The 17,066-nt window shown below is 37.5% G+C and overlaps 2 protein-coding genes and 1 pseudogene across 4 annotated transcripts; all 3 read left to right on the plus strand.

The window, feature by feature from the left end:
- Positions 1–6,251: 6,251 nt before the first annotated feature.
- Positions 6,252–6,925, plus strand: LOC121052315 (annotated as a pseudogene).
- A 19-nt stretch (positions 6,926–6,944) lies between these two features.
- On the plus strand, positions 6,945–11,366 carry LOC112193599 (uncharacterized CRM domain-containing protein At3g25440, chloroplastic). 3 transcript variants are annotated; one of them, XM_024333795.2, is made up of 6 exons: positions 6,945–7,118; positions 7,355–7,793; positions 7,943–8,344; positions 8,880–9,040; positions 10,178–10,291; positions 11,346–11,366. In XM_024333795.2, exons 1-4 carry the CDS (start codon positions 7,096–7,098, stop codon positions 9,030–9,032), a joined length of 1,017 nt encoding a protein of 338 aa, XP_024189563.1. In that variant the 5' UTR covers positions 6,945–7,095; the 3' UTR covers positions 9,033–9,040; positions 10,178–10,291; positions 11,346–11,366. The 3 variants fall into 3 exon arrangements, with proteins under 3 accessions (XP_024189563.1, XP_024189562.1, XP_040373113.1); XM_024333794.2 differs by having other exon boundaries at positions 6,947–7,118; positions 8,880–9,035; XM_040517179.1 differs by lacking the exon at positions 11,346–11,366 and adding an exon at positions 10,410–11,312 and having other exon boundaries at positions 6,947–7,118; positions 8,880–9,035.
- A 953-nt stretch (positions 11,367–12,319) lies between these two features.
- Positions 12,320–16,564, plus strand: LOC121052237. The gene is made up of 3 exons (XM_040516835.1): positions 12,320–12,734; positions 14,838–15,227; positions 15,310–16,564. The coding sequence occupies exons 2-3, from the start codon at positions 14,940–14,942 to the stop codon at positions 15,703–15,705; spliced, it is 684 nt and encodes a 227-aa protein (XP_040372769.1). The 5' UTR covers positions 12,320–12,734; positions 14,838–14,939; the 3' UTR covers positions 15,706–16,564.
- The last annotated feature ends 502 nt before the right edge of the window (positions 16,565–17,066 follow it).

Raw genomic sequence — 17,066 nt, forward strand, 5'->3', positions numbered from 1 at the left:
GAAAAAAAAGGAGAGAAAGAAATGGGGAGATTTAAACAAAAGAAAGAAAGCTGCAGAAGATGAAGAGGAACTGAGAAACCGAAGGAGAAGAAGATAGAGAAGAAAGAGAAAAAGTTTTTCTCTCTTTTTTTTTAATAGGATTTGATGTTATTAGATATCAAAGCCATGAAAACAGGCCAGAGTTTAACATACACTTACATAAGAATCTGATGAACCGGATAAACCTATCTAAGCCAATACTAAACTCATTAAAATCTAAAGGGACGCTCACAGGAAAGCAAGCCTAAAACGAGTAAGAACAAACTCACTATTCTAAGGAAAAATCATTCATCTAGTCTAATTTGCCAGACGTCATTGTGGTACAAATAACAACTAGAAATGTCTTAGAATAACACATAGAGATCACTCCAACTCTAGAAGGCTTGTAACCAGATGTCTAATAGCAGAGACTTAAGAAAATACTAGCTCCTCCCCCTTAGGGTTGGAGCCAGCACCATCCTCAGCCTCTTCAGGAGCCAACAACCTCGGCAACAGGTTGGTCCTGCTCTTCTTGTCCAAAGTAATTGTAGCAGACTTAACCAGCCCAAGCTTGACCACAAGACTTAGCCCGAAAGCCCAACCATCCCTTAGTCCAAATTTGAGCCCAGACCAAATGACCCAATCCCAATTCTCAGACCTGCTCAAGTGGGCCCGAGAGAGAGATCCAGGTAGAAAAATTCCAGACAATTAGAACTATTGTCGATGCAGATGAGGTACTCAAAGGGGTGGAAGAACTAGTAGTAGGCATACTTATTGGGACACTAGGAACAACATTTCTCTTAAAAGAAAGAATACCCGCCAGAAACTGTTTAAAAAAAAAAAAAAAAAAACGTGTACTCATGAGTCGCAAGTAACTCCCTTGCTACCCCCATGACGTACAATGACAGACAGACTAGAGCTCTAACTAAATCGTAACCAATCACCCTGCCAAAGGCTTGGTATCCCGATATACTTGCCTCTGTCACTTCTATGACATCAGATCCTCAGACGGAAAACATTTAAAAAGTCCCACATGACTCAAAATGTTGTCCCACAATTCAAAGTACTCTTTACAATAATTGGTCTTTCAATTTAAAACCAAATCAAAACAATATCATTGATTGCAACAAAATATTGTTTTCTAACTTAATTCCATTCTCAAAAACAATATAGCAATCAATTTCATAATATTGTTTTCACACCTTAATGCCCAACACATATAACTCTAATATATGAAAAGTCAATAAAATAATTATTGGCATTCAAAACTCATTTATTTCCTTAAAACATTAAACCACAAAAAATTGCATGATTTTTTTTTTCTTTTTCTAGAGAGGATTAAAGGATTTCACTCCTACCCCCATGGTGACTCGAACCCATGACTTCGTCATTAGGTAGTGGGTGCTCTAACCACTGAGCTAACACCACTTCTTCCAAAAAATTGCATGATTGAAATCACTAAACATACTGATTCTACCTCACTACACAACTGCATCAATATATATATATACACAGATCCCATTCAGAGCGAGGTTAGGGTTTAGGGTTACTTTTCGGTCGCATATCAACATCTCAACCGTTCTGTTTTTAGGTACTAATGTACAGATCATCTCTACAAAATTTCAGCCAAATTGATGGTCGTTAAGGCATTGATAATTGCCTTAAAACTAGTACGGTTCAGGTTGGACAGATTCAGTTCGTCCCATTGGTTTAAGCGAGTTAGAGACCTTAAAGACCATCAATTTGGCTGAAATTTTGCAGATATGGTCTATAAATTAGTACGTAAAAACTGAACGGTTGAGATGTAGATATACGATCGAAAAGTGACCCTAAACCCTAACCTCGCTCTGGATAAGATCTGTACATATATATTTCACGTAAATATCTGCTCAAGAATGCTATTAATACCAACTAGCCCCTTAACATGTACTCCGCACATGTCAATTGACTTTTATTTTTATTTTTTTAAATTAAAAAAAGTTATAGCAGTTTCTCTCCAGATTTTGAGGAAGTTTCTCATTTTTTCATGGGAGGTATTGCAATCTTTTGAAATATGATATAGTCAATTGACTATCTTATTCTCATATAAAAATAATTTATTTATTAATATCTATATTATGTGAGGGTATATGTGGTAGTTCAAAAATTTAACCATTCCCTCAAGAATTTGCTTAATTATATAAGATTATAATTCACAAATTGTAAAACTCGAGAAAATCATTTTTATAATTAAAACTTAATTATACTTACCTATGAATTGTAGACGATCAAGTTCATATAATTTAAAACAAATATTTATTTCTGAAAACGATTTCGCAGTTTAGCGAATAATTTCGAATAATAAGGTAACTCCGTTCATAATTAAACCTTGTGAGATTTACTCACCTCTAAATCTTGCTGCGTCTGCACGCAACATAAGATAATGCATAGAACACAATTTGTCAAGCACCTAAGGAAAAACAGTCTCAACTCAGTACACGAACACAAAGTGATTATAGTTCCAAACTCGCATTTGAAGTAAAACCCGAAGTTACGCCAATCAAGATGAAATTTTATCCGAGACCACCTAAGGTCTCTGGAACACTACGATCAATTTCTCATAATTATATGACGATCCAACAGTCGGATCCTCATGGATCTTAAACCAAGTAAACGAAACTACGTTGAACCTAATATGCTTCAATGTTCACAACATGACCCCATAATATATCAACATGCTCGTATCAACGAGTAGGAGACAACTGTGAAAACAGAAGTCTGAAAAGTGGATGGACGGGCTGCCGCCAGTGGTTGCACGTGGGCTCCATGCGCCGCTGGGTCAACCTCAAAACTAGTTGATCCAACCGTCAAGAATGTATATATTGATGAGAGGAACAACTTTTCATATCTGGAGTTAAGGCCAATTCCGAGCTCCACACCACAAATTGAGTTGCAAGGCTTGTATGGATGTGATCAGGAGGAAGAGAGCTTCAAAACTTGGTAATTTTCAAGCCCAGCCACTGACGGAATTGAAAAATTCGACCGGGTTTGCTGTCGTTGAAACTATGCGTTTCGATCTCCAGTTTTCGGCGAGATTTGGGGATGACTACCACCACAGGGAGGGCAGGAATGATGAAAAGCGCTAGTCTGGGTCGATGGCACTGCCAGAGATGCCGGACGGCGTTGGAAAAGTCGGGTCTGACAGGACGGGTTTGGGTCGGGTCAGCCGCGATAAAAGGAAAGCTAGGGTTTTCTAAGGAGAGAGAGTGGAGGAAAGCGTTTCCGAAATTGGAAATCTGGAAATTATGAAAATAAATTGCAAAATTTCTATTTATAGGAAAATTTTCAAAAAATAAAAAATCTTCCGCTGACCATAACTTTCTCATATGATCTCCAATTTATTTGTGCCGCATGTCCACGAACTCTTATCGATGCACTCTACGACCCTCGTTAAGAAGTATTCGGAGAAACCCAATGAATAAAAAGTCAACCCCTTAACCCCTCGAAAATAATACGCTTCGAGTAATTATTCGTCCGAAACACTTTTGCTCCACCATCAAACAACATAATCGTACAAGCGACCAACGTAATAAATTTCTGAAAAATCATTAGAAATTAATAACGAATTTATGAGATATTACAATTATTTATTTATACTACATATTTCTCATTTACACTAAATAAATTAATAGAATTTTCAATGAACAATAATTGACCTAGCGACCCAGACACAACGAGTGAAAACAAATGTCTAGTAACAGTGAACAGTGTACTGACCTATTGACTCAATGGGTGAACTTGCTCTTACAATATTTTATTGTTTGACATTGTGCTTCTTAGCTAGTACTAATGTTCTTGCTTACAATCATTACACTTATTCTTCACCACCACGTCCTCACCATGCCACTCGATACCCTCCTCCCAAGTATCAATCACCACCACCAAAATATGCCAAGCACCCTCGACACCATTACAAGTCACCTCCTCCCCCACCTCCACCAAAGCATGTGATACATCCTCCATATCATTACAAATCCCCTCCTCCTCTATCACCATTGCTGCTGCCACCGTATAAATCACCGCCACCACCCTCACTTTTACCTCCTCCTCCATATGTCTACAAGTCTTCACCACCCCCATCACCTTCACCACCTCCACCATATATCCATAAATCACCGCTGCCGCCATCCCCTTCCCTGCGCCCTCCTTATGTTTACAAGTCTCCACCATCCCTATCATCTTCACCTCCACCTCATTATGTTTACAAGTCTCCACCCCCACCATCACCATCATCGCCTCCACCATATGTCTACAAGTCCCCACCTCCTCCTTTTCCATGACAGCCTCCTCCTTATGTTTACAAATCTCCCCCCACCACCTTCTCCATCACCACATTCACCATATGTCTATAAGTCCCCACCTCCCCTTCTCTATCACTACCTCTTCCATACATCTACAAGTCACCACCACCACCCTCACTATCACCTCCTCCACCGTACCACTACAAATCACCACCCCTACCCTACACCAATTTTTCAATCAGATGATACTTTTTCATTGTCGTCTGATTATAAGGGGTGCTGTTGTCTATCTCAATGCCTTCTGATACATGAATCAGACAATACAACAAAACTGTCGTCTGATAAAGTTTACTACAACAGTAGCTACTCTACTGTCTGTTGCCTGAATATTACGAAGAACAACAGCAATTGATACCTTAACTCTTGTGCAAAGTAATTTAAGCTTGTGAGTCTAGGTATCTAATGTGTCTCTCTCCCTTCTCTGTATCTAATGTGTCTCTCTCCCTTCTTTCTAAAAACTAGAGAGAGAAAGTAAATCTCGTTCTCTTCTCCCACTTCTCTCTTGCTTAGATCTGGATCTCTTCGGATCTTAATCGCCTGCTAGAGAGTAGGGGGAGTGCGTTTGCCATTCGGACAACTAATCCCAGTGTTTAGTTTTCTTCTTTTGCGGCTTGTTTCCCAACCCAACCATAGAGATCCTCTCTTATCCATGAATATCGCTGCCGGCGTCATCACCTCAATCCTCTTCCCATCCTATTTCTTATTTTTCTTCAACCCACCAAATCCAGAAAATGTTCTTCCTTCCTTGGTCAACTGCAACAAGGCTCATACCTTCTATTCCGCCAGAAAAAAGTCCCCGAAACTGGATCCGTATGATGTTATGGACTCTAGAACGACCCAGTTCCTTCGAGGGACAAATGTGTGGGGAGATCGGTCGAGATTCTACCATGTGTGCTTGATAGAAGGCTAGCAGCTTCATGCTACCAAGTAGGGGAAGGAAGACTGCGGAGGATCCATATCAAGCTCTCCGATGGCAGCGCGTTACCTAATGGTGAAGGCGTGTTTTGTGTGGTTTTCGGTAACCACTAACCTGGGCTAGGCCTCTTGTATTTCTAGGTTATTTACCCCGTGTGGGATTGTTTGTACCTCTATGGGCTAGTTGTCAATTTCTAATGGAATTTCCCTTTAATAAAAAAAAATAATAATGAAAAAAAGAGAGAGTCTAGGTATCTAATTAACTTTTTTTTTTTTTTTTTTAAGAAAAAAGTATCTAATTAACTTTGACACCATAATTGAGGGACGAATGGTGAATCTAACTCCTATAATTTTCTTTGGTTTACATTTGAAAAACCCAGAGTCACAAAAACCCCGGCTCTCTAGCTTTCATGTGCATCCCACGTGACTTAAACTTACCGACTTGCACCGCACGTGCCTCGTTAGAGTCCGTGACGTTGCTTTATCGATGGCCAAAACCAGGGTCACCCATCTGGTACAGAGAGAGACGCCACTCTCTCTCAAATCTGCTGCCGTCGTTTTATTGTTCCCGCCCAAAATGCGAGAATAGGTCATGTCTTTGATTTGGGTTTTCCCGGAATATATAGCCATCAGCCCAATAGTAGCCCAAAGAGAAAAAAAAAAAAAAATTTATCTGCAACCAAGCTTGCTTTGTTTTCTGATTTGCTCCAAACGGGAGGTATTTCTCTTCTTTTCTGCTAAATCTCTTGATTGGTTTAATGGGTTTGTTGATTGAAATAGTGTTCCTGATCAATTCTCTCTTGATTGGTGTAATGGCTTTAATGGATTTGTTGTTGATTTCTTTTCTTTTCTGATCAATTCTGTTTGCCATAAGAAAAATTGAGGAGCCAAAGTTTGATTCTTGAAATCGCATGTTTATGTTTGATACAGCAAGGCTTTAGCTGTTGGTAGTCAAATGTCTCCCAAATTTGGACAAAAATGCTATACAAGGCTATCTCCTGTACCATATTTAAGATTCTCGATAGACTTAACCGTGCAAGCACTCAACTGAAACCAATAAACTGGTTCCATTTTCAGTTATGCAAACTGGAACCTCATATTGATGACAAATTGGTGACTTTGCAAGTGAATAATTAAAGCATTTACTAGAATATGCATTCTCTATATATACAGCTGAAACATCAATTAATCTTAGTTCTGTTTGCCACATCTGTGCTATTGTATTTGACAGATTTGGGACACAGCAGGACAAGAAAGGTTTCAAAGTCTCAGGGCAGCATTTTATGTGGAGCAGATTGTTGTGTTCTTGTTTATGATGTGAATGTTCTAAGATCATTTGAAACACTTCAGAATTGGCATCAAGAGTTTCTCAAACAGGTCTCTTAAATTTTTCCTCTTCTGCGGTTCTGCACTATCTAGCTTGTAAGGTTATCCGGATTATCTGAAGTTCTAATTATTGACATTATTTCATCATCGGTTAGCAGGCAGGTCCAGCTGACACTGGGGCATTTCCCTTTATACTAGTCGGCAACAAAATTGATATAGATGGCGGAAACAGCAGAGCGGTATGGACATACATAAAATATATAGAGGCTGAGGCATTTCATCATCGGTTTTATGTCCCCCCTATTATATGTTTTGATTGAAAAAAATAATAAAGGCATGAGGATGAACCTCCCGTTGGAACCTCAAAAAATATATATATATAGAGAAATTGTAAACACATTAACCTAGACGGGTTTCGGATCCTGGATCCGCCATTGCAAGTGAGCTGTTGGTTGCTCCGGAAAGATAGACTCTTGCTGTGGCTGGATTTTCAAGGATGGGCATCGCAGGAGGAACAAGGTCAGGCTTAGGCATTGCCTTCTTTCTCATATCTTCACTAACTACTCTTGTCTATATTTCTACTGCTGATTGATATTTGATATTTGATACAACCCCATGAACCAACAAACCCCATCAACTTCTTCATTCACTGTAACACTTACACTTGTTCTTACAACATATCCTGTGCTGAAGATTTGAACATGATTTTACTGTCATATCACCTAGTCATTTCTGGATGGTCATTCTTTATGCAGGAATTCGTTGCTCCACTTCTGTTGTTTGGCCAAAAATGTGTTAGGCCTCTCTCTGCCAACCATAGGCTCTCTTCCTTGTCACATGTGTATACAAAGGCAAAGCTACCGGGTTATGGCATCTTTCATACTCCCAGTAGATTCTGCATTGCTGGGCCGATCAAATATGTATCAGTATCAAACTCTTCTCAGAAATTTGCCACCCACCAGATGCATGAGTAGGACTTCGTTTGAGCTCAACACAGACAATGGTGTTGTGCGGTTTTCAATTGGTAAGCCACTTGATGAAACTAGTTCCTTGACACAAGGGAAGAAGGTGGCCAAACAAGTTAAAATGTCCAAGAAGGCCAAACTGAATGAACTACGATTTTATCGTCTAAAGGCCAAAAAGAAGATCAATTCTCCAAATCCGGAAGTTAGGATTAGATACAAACTTGAAAAGGTTGGATGCTTTTCTGTGTATAATTATTATGCAAACATCATTTTATGCGTAGATCTGCAATACTAATGTTGATCCTGCTTGGTGTTACACTGTTATTTATATTCTCATATAGTAAATTATCTTTTACATCCCTGTCATGTATTTTTCAGGCAAAACGAAAGGAAGCATGGTTGATTGAGAAGTTGAGAAAATTCCAGGTTCACAAAGCTTCTGCTGAAACACATGATCCTGAAATTTTAACTGAAGAAGAAAAGCATTATCTTAAGCGAACTGGTGAGAAAAAGAAGAACTATGTGCCAGTTGGAAGGCGGGGAGTATTTGGAGGGGTTGTTTTGAATATGCATCTGCATTGGAAGAAGCATGAGACAGTAAAGATTATATGCAAACCTTGTAAGCCAGGACAGGTTCATGAATATGCTGATGAGCTAGCTCGGCTGAGCAAAGGCATAGTGATTGACATCAAATCTAATAATAGTATAATTTTCTATCGGGGGAAGAACTATGTGCAGCCGGAAGTAATGTCACCACCAGATACACTGTCCAAAAATAAGGTACTCTCAGTTATCTATGGATTCTGTATTTTTCTTTCTCTGAACAAAGAAGTTAATGTGATAAACTAAGGGGGTGGGGAGAACTTTCCTGTCTAGTCCTTAAAGAAAGGTGGTAACAGCTTTTCCAGTTTTTGTCTGTTATTAATATTTATCTTACAGTCATTTAGAGCGTCTTAAGAATTTCAGTCTTTTAACTACATATTTTGACACAATAAGTGTTAAAAAATTCCTACTTTGGTTAGGGCATTTGCCCAATTTTCTGATATGATTTTGGTTAGGCCATTATGCACTAGAGTAGTTTCATGAATGCAACTTTCAAGGGTATGAGAAGCTTTGGTGTTTCAATAAACTGAAAGTCCTACCTTACATGATACAAAATTTTTATTCTTTGGGGCCAGACCCTCCAGCCCATCATGATATTGAATAGTGTATGGCTTATTTATAAAGCATCCTTAATAATTTGGTTGAAAAATCATTGATCCTCCCAGATTTAAAACTTATCTGTTATTATTGTTTCTGACTTTAAAAACTGCAGGCGCTCGAAAAATATAGGTATGAGCAGTCCCTTGAACATACAAGTCAGTTTATTGAAAAATTGGAGAAAGAACTAGAGGAATATCACCAGCATCTTGCTCGGTTTAAGAAAGTAAAAGAGGATACGACGCAAGATTGTTTGATCTATAGATGATTGGTAAGGTATTCTTAATTTGTCTGGCAAACATGTGAATTGAATCTTTTCTGTATGCATGAATTGAAATAAAATGTTGAACATATGTAAGGATTACTCATTACTTGAATTTCCTCTTTTGTTTATACTGTGTTGTGTTAGAGTAGCCGTTGTGTCTTGAGGTTAGTAGGAGTGGTCAGGGCTATGGTTTACTCCCATGGGGTTTGACCCCTTGACAATACACCTACTTAGCTATTTGCTCCTGAAGATTGTAGAGTTCAGCAGAAGACCCCCAGCTTTTGTGTTAGGAGGATTTCTGGGTATTTAAAAAATAAATAAAATAAAAATAAAATTGAGAATGGAAACTTGGTCATATGGACTTAACATGGGGTTAGCACTGTCCTTTATAATTTGCCAACATGGAGTGAAATGATAAATTTTCTTTCTCTCGTCATTCCTGGAAAACAACAGTAACAACAGTACAAGCTCCTTTGAAATCTAATATTTTCCTGGGAACAAAAAAAGCATGTTCAGTATCTGACTAATATAATTTGTTAGCTGAAAGACAAGTGAGTCTGAAATCAAGGGTAGTCAGAAACTGAAAATTGAATTTTTAATGGTCCATTCATTAGTAATGTAAGTGTGATAAGTATATTATTGCCCTTTTAAAAAGTAAAAAGATAAGTATATTGCTGGCAACGCTAAATCTGTTTTGAGTTGAGGTTACACATTGGTGCTAGTTGTCCATGCCTTCCTCTTTCGTTTATCAGACATTCATCTATAATCGAAACTATTTGCTTTTGAGCATTGAATCTTTGTCGGCAAGTTACAATTTTATATTTTTCTATTGGTTTCTGACATTCCCTAAGTTTGCAATATGGATTTGGGTTTTAGCTCGTTTTAGTAGCTTTGCAAATCTTTTCATGGTGATGGGAAGATTTTTCACTTCAATAGAATGAAAATAAGTCGTGAGTCAAAAGATATTATATATATTTGTGTAATTTGAATTTTGATTTTTAAGTTAAACCATCACCCAAGTAGGTTGTGATATTGGAAGATGGACTTCTTATTTTTGTTGCCCAATTGTTGATTTTGGTTTAAAAGGCATTGAGTTTCTCACATGGATGCGAAATGTTACATTTTGTTTGTCCTTTTAAAACCTGCAGCCCTGGGAAGTGATAGGTATGAGCAGTTCATTAAACATACATATCAGTACAGTGACAGGTGAAAGATTAGAAGAGCAGACAATCAACGGAAGATCCTTTGATAAACCATAAATTGTAAGTTGTTTTTTTTTTTTTTGTCGCATTGAATTTATACCCATCATTTGTTAAGCATGAATTACTCTCACATGATTGAATACATCACACATTGTATTGATTATCTCTATTTGGTTAGTCACATTGCTTCAGAATGTGCTAACACTCAGAAGAAACAGAGGAATGAAAGAGGCAATGATTGCCACTTGGATTGATAGTGACACTGCCTCTGAAAGCGATTAAGAGGCCTTGTCGGGAAGGATCATATGAGTACCAGCTGGAAAAGATCTTACTTTTCGGCGATTTTTTTTTTTTTTTTTGTGGGACCTTCTCAGTAGATCATAAATGATAACATTAGAGACCCTCGTATATTAAAGTGAAACCAAGGGATTTCTCTTTAGTCATTTGACATCCCACAAATAGTAGCAAGAGCAGCAGTAAAATTGGGATCCAAATTAGGAGAACACAACATCCTTGATTTCTCAAAACTGACTTTCTGATCTGAGGCTTTGCAAAAGATGCCTACAGCTTTCCTCATAAGATGAGCTTGATTTTTAGTTGCTTTTCCAAAGAGGATGAGGTCATTGGAAAAAAATAGGTGGGATATTGCTGGACCATCTCTTGACACTTTGACAGGCTTCCACTGATAGTAAGCATAAAATGAGAGATAATGTGGGAGTTCTTCATGCAAAGAATAATAAAGGGGACAAAGGGTCACCCTGCATGATTCCACACACTGGAGTGAAAGAGTCGGTCATCTCAATAGCTCTGTACCTGATTCACCACCCCGGAGTAATACACTGCTTGATAAGGCTAAGAAGACAGCCTCTTAAACCCATTTTCCCAGAGCATATCTCTTTGATATGGTGTATGATATGCATTTTTAGAAGAAATACATGCAAAGTGGTTTTCAGTGCTTCGCTGCAAACATTTTCGGTATAAAAGTTGTACTTGAAAGTTTATTACCTTGGACATTTTAATGCTTGCATGCGTCTATCCGGCTTTCAGAACTTTGAAGATAGCTGATACCCTATTTTTTTAACATTAACCTTTGTTTTTTTTTTTTGGGTTGCAGATTGATCCGGATTGCATGCCATTTGTATGGCTGCTGTTTTCTTGGCTTTATGATTGTGGTGAAGAGGTCATTTTATTGGCATTCAAGTGCATACACAAAGTTGGTGATGAACTTTTTTGCATGGGAAAGTGGGAAACTTGCCGTCCTCGGAAGAATGGTGTGTTTATTTTGAAGATTAGATTAGTGGCTTCCAGATTATTTTAAGTACTTTTTGTGTGTTGGAAATTTTATAACTATTGACCATTTAGTCAAACATTACAAATAAATAAAGTGTACTGAAATGGTAAAATGAGTAATCACGTGGTCAGATACTTTCCAACATGAACAAAATTCTACAAAATCATATGCAAGAGTGACCCTTTAAGATGGACTAGAAAGGTTAAAGGGACGTGACTCTTTAATGAAAGAGGCTTAAATGCCCTTAGCAATATTTAGGTGAGCAACATCCTATTTGAAAGTAGGTAAAAGAATTTGAATGCTCCTATTCAAATGGTTATAACTAAACCACTTGGTGAAACATTACAAATAAACAAAGGGTCCAATAGAACTGAAATGGTAAAATGAGTGATCACATGGTTAGATACTTTCTAATATGAATGAAATTTTGCAAAATCATATATAAGAGTGACCTTATAAGATGGACTAGAAAAATAAATTGACTTTTTATTTTTTGGTTTGCAATTAGTATACTGATCTGATTAATAGTCTAAAAGAGTGTGATGAGGTAAAATTACGAGATCAAAGCACAAGTGGATCAAGAATCAAAGCGTAAATGAACATGTAAAAGTATAATTTTAAATATGAGTCAAGTTTAAAATTCAAATAAGATGTCGCTCACCTAACTGTTGATAAGGACATTTAAGCATTTTCAATTAAAATATAATTTAAAAAAAAAAATTAATTTAAAATTTAAATAGGATGATGATCACCTAACAGCCTAACTATGGATAAATAAAGGCATTTAAGCCGCTTGAATTAAAGGCGCGTTGTCATGTGAGTCGTCAGCTAGCTGAAGTCAGCAAAAGGTGAGTGCATGATGAGAGTGAAAGTTTTGTGTCCAAAAGCAAAGAAAAATGGGTTTGTCATCCTGAAACGAAACAAAAGAATGAAGAATGTGCAAGGAGATGCTAAGATGGGGAGAAGGAGACAAGCGGGTTGTGAAAATGGTGATGGAGGCGAGAAGAAACGGAGCCGAACGGGTCTGAGGAGCCATAAAGTTGACAACTTTAGTCAGTTAGAGTGGGTAAAAGGGGTGGGAGGGTTAGGGTCAGTTTATCAAGTGGTAAGAAGCCGCAGGGAGAGCCAGAGAACGTTGGGTCGTCGGAAGCTACGGGGCAGCAGACAGCCCAGTTCTTGGTTTTTCACCGGCGTACTGCATTTGTCACCGAGGTACCTAGCTACTTAAATTGCTTTGCTATTCCATCAGAAATGGATTTGATTAGGGAATTTCTGATAGCCTTTTGTATTCTTTGGTGATCAATTTGCATTCTTTTTTGTGTGATTGCTGAATAAAATATTCTCCCTTCACTGTTTAAATTCAAAACAATCTCCACGGTATTCGCTTTGATGGGCATACATTTCATAATCCTTGAATCAAACACATAAAACTTCAGCCTTTTTGGTCGCGGTTAAATTAGAGCTCTTAAACATTCCGTACGTGTTGCCATAGCAATCTTTATGTTTACAAGTTCTGGTTTACCATAAGTATGGGACTGAAAACTTGTAATTTTAAACTTTAAAGGTTTGTGTCTTTGCTCCGAAAGGAGGTTTAAACATTCACACCTTTAAGGTTTACTATTAGCATACAACAAGAGCTAAAAATCACCTTCAGAGGTTGTCACAATGTAGAGCAATGTACGTACTATACCATTGTAGAAGGGGTCATAGATTACTGCTGCAAATTCTTTGAATAAAAATACATTTTCAGCTCTTGTTTTGGTATGGCATTATTTGTTATTCATTAGCATGATTGCTGTATTTGTCATTTTGTCATTCCATTGATTTTGGGTGTTTGCTGTGAATCCAATATGGTATATTAACCTCCTAACGAGTTTTTGACTAATTAAGTTAATTGTTTGAGTCTTTTAAGAAGAAATATCATATTAGACCATAACAGAATTGCTTACTCAATTTAAGTGGACTGCCCTTCACCCTTCATTTCGTCTGAGCTCAGATTCACTCACTTGCTAAAAGTGAAAAGCTCTTTTCAGTAAATTACAGCAACCTTGTCATAATTATCTTCAGTTTAAGAACTAGTTTTGGCATTGCATATAAAGGGAATAATTGATATTTGATAGAGATAACAATGATTCTGGAAATTATCAAATATATTTATGCATGATTTATATCATAGCTTCGTATTTAGTTTGTATGAGATGATACATACATTGGGCTTGTAATGAGGTTCTTTTTAAAAAAAAAAATTTGTCATTGGTTTTTGTTCATCTGGTTAATTGTCTATAAGTTAAAGGGGTTTCACTTTTGAAATCTTCGACACCAAAGAAAGAATGTGCATGATCAATATATAAGGTTAGTACTTGTTTTAGATTTTCTTAACATATGAATGCGTATAATTTAATGGATCAGTAGGAGCATCACTGCATCAGGCATTAGAGGATCTTCTACTCTAAATTATTGTAATTTTGGTTCATTTTTCCTTGGTAAAATTTCAAAGTTATTAGAGAACTTTTTGATTCTGTGTTCATATGATTGTCCCTATTCAATAATAATAATACAAATGCAAAGGTTTCAGCTCAGTATGCATACCCAATATTCTGCTAAATTACATTGTTCAAACATTAAGTTTGTGCTACTATTATTAATTGAGTGCACTACAATGCAGATTATTCTTCATTGAAACTTTTATTTCAGGTTAAGATTTTCAACATCATCAGTTGGACCAAATGCATTATTCCTTTAGTCATGTTATGAATTTGGGAACACTTGATGTTTTGAATGTTTGGGAGTGCTTATTCTTCTTTGTTCGCAGAATATTTTCCTTGACTACAGACACCACACTTTCTGAGTCTTCTACATTTTAGAAGCTCATTTCAATAACCTTTTGACGTTCCATTTAATTTCAGTACTTTATTTAAGCAAGTTTTGACTTAAGTTACTGTGTTATGTACTCTGAAATTTATTAAATTTACTCGAGTAATAAAGTTGTTTTCAGTATTCATTATTAGCATATATATGTACACAAGTTAGTCAAACTTGTATCAGCTTCATTTGAGGCATTTCTGATATAGGTTTTATTGTCATTATAAGCATATGTCTAAGAGTAAATGGCTCCTGTGCTTCATGATTATTGTAGCATGATTATGAGGTGTCATTTAGGGACTGCATACAGGATTGCTCAGAGGACAAGATCTATTATGGCCAACTGATGTTAGTTTCTATATGTTAATAATTTGTTCATTATACCTGCCTATTTGTGTTCTTATTATGAGTACAATCTTGATTTAATCTACAAGTTTATGTTTGTTATTGTAGCCTCTGAAGAACTTTGAATTGAGAAATTGTGAAAATGAAAGAATTGAGCATGTTGAGAGAGAGGAAACCGGAGAAAGACAGAAAGAAGGGAGGGAAGAAGAAATGGAGGTCCAAACAGATGACCAGCTGCCAGCACAGCAGCCTGTTGAAAAATGTAGCATTAGGCAGGTATCGAGAGTGGAAGAAACAGGAGGACAGCGAGAAATAATTAGAGAAGAAGAGGAGGTGCAAGCTATCGACGAGCAGCCTTCACCACCGCCTGCTGAACAATGTAGCATTGGGCATGCATGGAGTGAGGAAGAAGTTGGAGCACTCAACAAAGGATTGGGTAGTGAGGTTGACGTCCAAATCATTGAGGTGAAGCAATCACAATCCTCAGTTGCTGCAGGCGTGAGTATCTGTTCTAACTTGTGTATTTCTTTATCATTTTACATGTTGTCCTGTTGACTGGTTCTTGTGCTTTGGTATTAAGTCTAGGCGCTCTATCCAAGCTTTGGGGTTTCTGGAAAGTTATCTCGGCGAGCACCAACAAAGCTTGGCCAGTACCAACGAAGCTTCAATCCCCAATTTGTATGAGGTTGCTCAAGCAAAGGCCAAAATTCAAAGGATTTCCGCTCTCTCTATTGATGAAGTCATGGAATCTGAGTGTGTTCAAAGCTTCAAATCATCGTTGGAATTTTTACTCAAATCTGACGACACAGCTGGAGCTCAGTCGGCAAATATTGAACATGTCTTGGGCAAGCTGGCTTTGTTCGAGTTTAAATATTCCACAGCTAGCAAAATCACCGATGAAGTGAATGAAGTGTCTAAAAGGAAGTTAGAGCTGGAACAAGAAGTGAAATACTATACTATCTGCTCATCGATCTGAAGCTCAAAAGGAAGAATATGAATTGCTGAATCAAATCAATAGAAAAAAGTTGATGATAGAAGATCTCAAGGAAAAATTGGCTGCAGCGGAAGCATGCTTGAAGGAATTGGAGCAGTCCCATGCCACACAGACAACCAAACTGAGTGAATTCAATTCTGGGCGTGAAAAGGTTCAGCATCTGCTTTCTAATCATTGTATCCATGAGAACACTTCGTTGAAGAAAGCTTTGCAAGCTAAAAAGAATTTTCTGTCTGTTGAAGCAACTTGGGTTCAGATGCAGCGACTTCTCACATTAATTTGCAGCTGGAAAGAGGAGGCAGCAACCCCTTGAGGGTTTGCAAATGAAAGAAATGTAGCGATTAGCTCAACTTTTGCATGCATGCCTAATGTAGAGATTTAGGAACAAACAGAACTCAACTAATGTTAACATGGTAGGTAGACGTTAAGATGTGAAGAAAATGATTCCAGTTTGGGAGCAAACAAGGCAAAAACTAATTAAGCTTCCCTGCTCAGATTTCTTTTGGTCATTATCACTTTGGAAATTAAGCAGAATATGTAGCTAAAATCATGTTTTGTTCTTTGTAGTATCTATCTTCATAGCTAGGTCTTTTGGTACCACTGACTTTTGTTTTTGGTGTCATGCTCAAGTTGAAATTGTATTGCATTGCGTTATAGTACCGCGACTACTGCTGCTTGCTAGTTTCAGAGGAGCCAAATCCTTGTGCTGGGGAATGGGTGGCTGAACCGACCGCGTAGTGTTTTTCAATGGGAGAAGCTCATGACATTTGCTATGTTTTGTTGGTTCTTGTGGCAAGAGAGAATTGACAGTTCAATTCCTGGTGCTTATAATTCATGACCGGCTCCAATTATAGTTTAGACAAGGCATTCTCCCATGTTTTGCATCAAGTCTAGTGCCATTTTTTAGGTTATATTGCACTGAGTTTTGTGTTGGAGAATGTGGGAGGGACTCCCACATCTAAGAAATGGTGTAAGGAATATGTCCTTTAATAAGGGTTCTTAAAACACTTAATAAATAGACAAAGAGAGGCAATGCCCAAAATTGTGAGGAAGTAGACCTATGCCCTGATGTAAATATATATTTAAATATCATAGATGGGCCTTGGGGGACTTGGGCCAAACAAGGAAAATAAGTTCTTTTTTTGCGTTTTGTTTCTGGTTCTTGTTTGATTTTCGGATAAATATCAAACAACAGTTATAAACAGTTACAACTGTTCATTGAGTTTGAAATTGGAACAAACAGTTACAACTGTTCGTCTGAGGTCTATATATGGAACTCAAGAAGAAACAGAACGTACGCTTCTCCTCTCCCCTCCTTCTTCTGAAAAGAGAAACACATAGTA

Source organism: Rosa chinensis, chromosome 3 (genome assembly GCF_002994745.2).
Source record: "Rosa chinensis cultivar Old Blush chromosome 3, RchiOBHm-V2, whole genome shotgun sequence".
In the NCBI taxonomy this organism is placed as follows: Eukaryota; Viridiplantae; Streptophyta; class Magnoliopsida; order Rosales; family Rosaceae; genus Rosa; species Rosa chinensis.

Excerpts from the sequence above, each read along its gene's own strand:
- LOC121052237 (XM_040516835.1), top strand. The coding sequence starts at position 14,940 with ATGGAGGTCCAAACAGATGACCAGCTGCCAGCACAGCAGCCTGTTGAA. Across the intron at positions 15,228-15,309 it reads AATCCTCAGTTGCTGCAGGC|TCTAGGCGCTCTATCCAAGC; the intron begins GTGAGTATCTGT and ends TTTGGTATTAAG.
- LOC112193599 (XM_024333795.2), top strand. The coding sequence starts at position 7,096 with ATGGGCATCGCAGGAGGAACAAG. Across the intron at positions 7,794-7,942 it reads TTAGATACAAACTTGAAAAG|GCAAAACGAAAGGAAGCATG; the intron begins GTTGGATGCTTT and ends TGTATTTTTCAG. Across the intron at positions 8,345-8,879 it reads ATACACTGTCCAAAAATAAG|GCGCTCGAAAAATATAGGTA; the intron begins GTACTCTCAGTT and ends TAAAAACTGCAG.